General features: G+C 59.1%; 1 protein-coding gene across 1 annotated transcript in view; it reads right to left on the bottom strand.

Annotated features, from left to right (window-relative positions):
* The window catches only part of TMEM106C (transmembrane protein 106C), a 5,597-nt gene extending 2,844 nt beyond the window's left edge, over nucleotides 1-2,753 (bottom strand). The window contains exon 1 of the mRNA XM_010565156.1: nucleotides 2,739-2,753. Within this exon, the coding sequence (XP_010563458.1) occupies nucleotides 2,739-2,753 (15 nt within the window). The remainder of the gene's footprint in view (nucleotides 1-2,738) is intronic.
* Nucleotides 2,754-3,595: the final 842 nt, after the last annotated feature.

Genomic DNA, 3,595 nt, shown 5'->3' with positions numbered 1-3,595 from the left:
TGGGACCCCAAACCCCCCCTCACAACCCGCATCCTCCTTCCCCCCCCCGGCCTAGCACAGCCCCTCAGACCCGCCGCCGCAGCCTCACCTCCTCCCGCGCAGCCGCCGTCTCTATGACAACGCCGCGAGGCGGCGGGGGGCGGAGCAAGCCATCGCCCCACCCACCCCCCCGCCTCCAGCGCCGGCGCAGGCGCACAGCGCCCAGGGAGGGGCTGGAGAGGGCGGGTTTCCACAGAGCCCGCCCCCTCGCTGACGCCCCCGCCCTGTCCACGCCCGGGCGTGGGCGTTTCGTCACTGCGGGGCCGCCCCGCCCACGAGGGAAATGGGCGGGGCTTCGGAGGCACCGCCTGGCTGTGACGAAAAGCCCTGCCCGGGCGTGGCTTTCCGGCAGTGCGCATGCACCGGACAGCGACTGGGTGGTGCCCGCGGCTCCACCCTTTTGGCGAGACCGAGGGGCGTGTCCAGCACTGCGCATGCGCCAGAGCCGCGCGGAGGGGGGTCCCTGCGGACAGGGAGGGGCTGGGTAAAGGGTGGGTGGGGCGTGTTCTATAGCGCATGCGCACTGCATGGCGCGCCACGCCCCCGATTTGCGCATGGGCACACGCGGGGCTGGACGCCGGGACGCAGCACGCATGCGCGGAGAGGGAGGGGGGCGAGGAACCGCTGAGGGGGTTGGCGGAGGTAGGATGGAGATTTCCCACACCAGTGTGAGGGCCCCCGTCCCAGTATGGACCAGTGCCCACCAGTGTGAGGGCTCCTGAGCCAGTGCGAACCCTTCCACACCAGTATGAGGGCACCCATTCCAGTATGGGCCCCCTCCACACCAGTATGATGGCACCCCTCCCAGTATGGAGCTTTCCCATACCTGTGTGAGGGCTTGTGTGTGCCTGTGCAAGCTTGTGCAAGGCTGTGTGTGTTTGTGCAAGGCCACGTGCGCTCATGCGTGCTTGAGCATTCTCGTGCAAGCTCACGCAAGGACACGCTCATGCGAGGCCACGCATGCTCCTGCAAGGTCGTGTGTACTTGTGCGTGGTGGTGCAAGCTCATGCAAAGCCGTGCATGCCCACGTGAGGCCATGCAACACTGTGTGTGTTTGTGTGTGCTCATGCAAGGCTGCGTGTGCTTGTGTCAGGCCGTGCACATTGCATATGCTCGTGCAGGGTCGTGTGTGCTTTTGCAAGGCTGTGTGTGCTTGTGCAAGCTCGTGCAAGGCCATGTGTGCTTAAGTGAGGCTGGGCAGCACCATGCACGTTTGTGTATGCTTGTGTGAGGCCATGGAAGGCTGTAGGCGCTTGTGCACGTTTCTGCAGTGCCACGCAAGGCTGTGCATGCTTGTGCAAGGCTGTGCGTGCTTGTGCAAAGCCATGTGTGCTTGTGCACGCTCACGTGTGCTTGTGCAAGGTGGCACGGCAATGCGAGGCTGTGCATGCCGGTACGAGGCTGTGGAAGACCGCAGATGCTAGTGCAAAACATGCAAGGCCATGCACGCACGTGTGAGCCCGACACGCTCTGTTCCTTGCTGCTACTTCACCGGACATCAAGTCATTTTCCCCCAGCGCTGCCTGGGGCTGTCAGCCCGGGGGTCCTCAGCACCCTGACCCTGGGCTCTGCGCCCTGGGGACACCTTCGCCGCAGGGAAAAAACTACAGAAAAAGTCCAATTCCCCCCAATTCCTCCCTGAAACAGCTTCGCGGGATCTCTGCCCTTGTGACGGCAGCACCAGGCGCTTGATCTTTGCTCCTTCTCCTTTATTATCCCCTCCCCAATGCTCCTGACACTTCTATTTCTTATTTTTTTCCAATTTTACAGCTTGAAGGCCCTGGTGCAGCAGCTGGTTCAGCCCAGCATTGCTTCCAGCACCTTGCAACCTGTCCCTGATGCAATGCAGCATCCTGGATGTTTCTAAACCTCTAAATTTTGGGGGAAAAGAAGTCCAACCAGCTCTTTCCTCCCACCACCCCCAGTCCCAACAGCTCTGGGACAGGAGCAAGTGCAAATGCCCCATTTTGGGTCAACATTTATTTAATAAACTCCCTCCTGTGCAAAGGCTGGTGGATTTTTTTTCTGCCGCAATAAACGCAAGAGCTTAGTGGAAAACTGAATTCCTTCCGCTCATAATCACCGAAACCATCAAAATAAAGTTTACGGCACAATTAAATATTTCCACCGGCCTCGCGTGCTCCGGAGGCAGATGCCTCCTGCACACCGTGGCCATCGGAGCTGCTCTCCCTTGCGTCGCTGATGGAAACTTTATGGATCATTTATTCTCTCCTTCCCAGGAGCAAAATGCCAGGGAGAGGGAGGCTTCCCAGCTCACCTTTCCTCCTACACTAATTGCCATCTCCTAACTGCGGGCTGTGCATCTCTTGTTGCCCCTGAGATGGTTGTTGCACGCCTGAGGAAGGTGCTGGGTGCAGGACTGACCCGTGTGGATGGACCTCTGCATGGATGGATGCTGCAAACGGAGCATTGAGAAGGGATGGGGAGGAGGAAACCCACACCGAGCCCTCCGGGGACGGGCTGCGGGGTGAGGTCAACCCTATATTAGACAACAGAGAATCCCCAGAGAGTGGGAAGAAGCTGCCCCCAAAGACAACAGTGCAAAACCCTGCAGCAGCCTCCCCTCAGCCCTTCTTGCCATGTTGTGTCCAGGGCTTAATCCCTTTTCTTCCTGTTTTAAACACATTCTCCCCTCAAAGCCAGCGGGGATGGGCAGAAAGCAGGGGGACAAGCCCCACCTGGCACATCACCATGCTGGTGGAATTTTGCAACCGCTTCCCAAGAAACCTTCGCTCACCAGGGAATGGAGGAAGCACATGAATCACCACTGGCAGAGCCGGCTCCATCCCCGGGATGGGGCATCGCCGCTCCCGGGGAGAGCTGCCGCCACGGTGGAGCTCCTTTGGTGAAGCCAGCAGCTGCAAAGTGGTTTCCAACCCAGTTGTGTTTGTGCTTTTCTCCCATGTCCATGTGTCCGTCAGGGTTATCTGGGGAGGTGACATGATGGCTGTGCCCGTAGCCAAGGAGGGCTTTGATTTCTCCCTCTCAACATCCCGCCCTGGCTGTTGAACCATCATCATCCTCCCCCAGCCTTGCCGACCCACAGCCGAGACCCACTGAGCTGAGGGTCCCCTTTTCCCAGGCTGGAGCAGCACAAAGATGCCAGCTCACGGTTCCAGCTTTCAGTCACCATTCCCACCCCATGCATCGTGCAAGAATTAAATCCTCCTGCATCTCTGTGCATCCCCTGGCTCCTGCATGGGAGGGATTTTGCAGCCCACGTGCATGGCTCCTCACCGGCACCGAGGATGTGCAAGTCACGGCGATGTGATGGTGAGCAGAGCAGCACCAGGATCTGGCCCTGATTCCCTTGTGCAAGGTGTATCGAGGCAGGAAAATCAGCAGGAGAGCTGCTGGAAAACAGCTATAACCACCACAGGTCATTATAGAGGGAGCAAATTAAACCTCTCATCAGCTACAAGCCTTCCCCATAGCTTGGGGCACAAACTGGGCTGTGGCTGCAGGAAAAGGTGGGTTTGGCAGCAGAGCAGTTTTTTTATGGGGTTGAGGAGCATGTTGCACCGGTCCAGGCAAG

The sequence above is a fragment of the Haliaeetus leucocephalus genome, unplaced genomic scaffold, assembly GCF_000737465.1.
Source record: "Haliaeetus leucocephalus isolate CR32 unplaced genomic scaffold, Haliaeetus_leucocephalus-4.0 Scaffold186, whole genome shotgun sequence".
In the NCBI taxonomy this organism is placed as follows: domain Eukaryota; kingdom Metazoa; phylum Chordata; class Aves; order Accipitriformes; family Accipitridae; genus Haliaeetus; species Haliaeetus leucocephalus.
The sequence above is the reverse complement of the archived record's forward strand: the minus strand, read 5'-3'. Positions and strand labels throughout refer to the sequence as shown.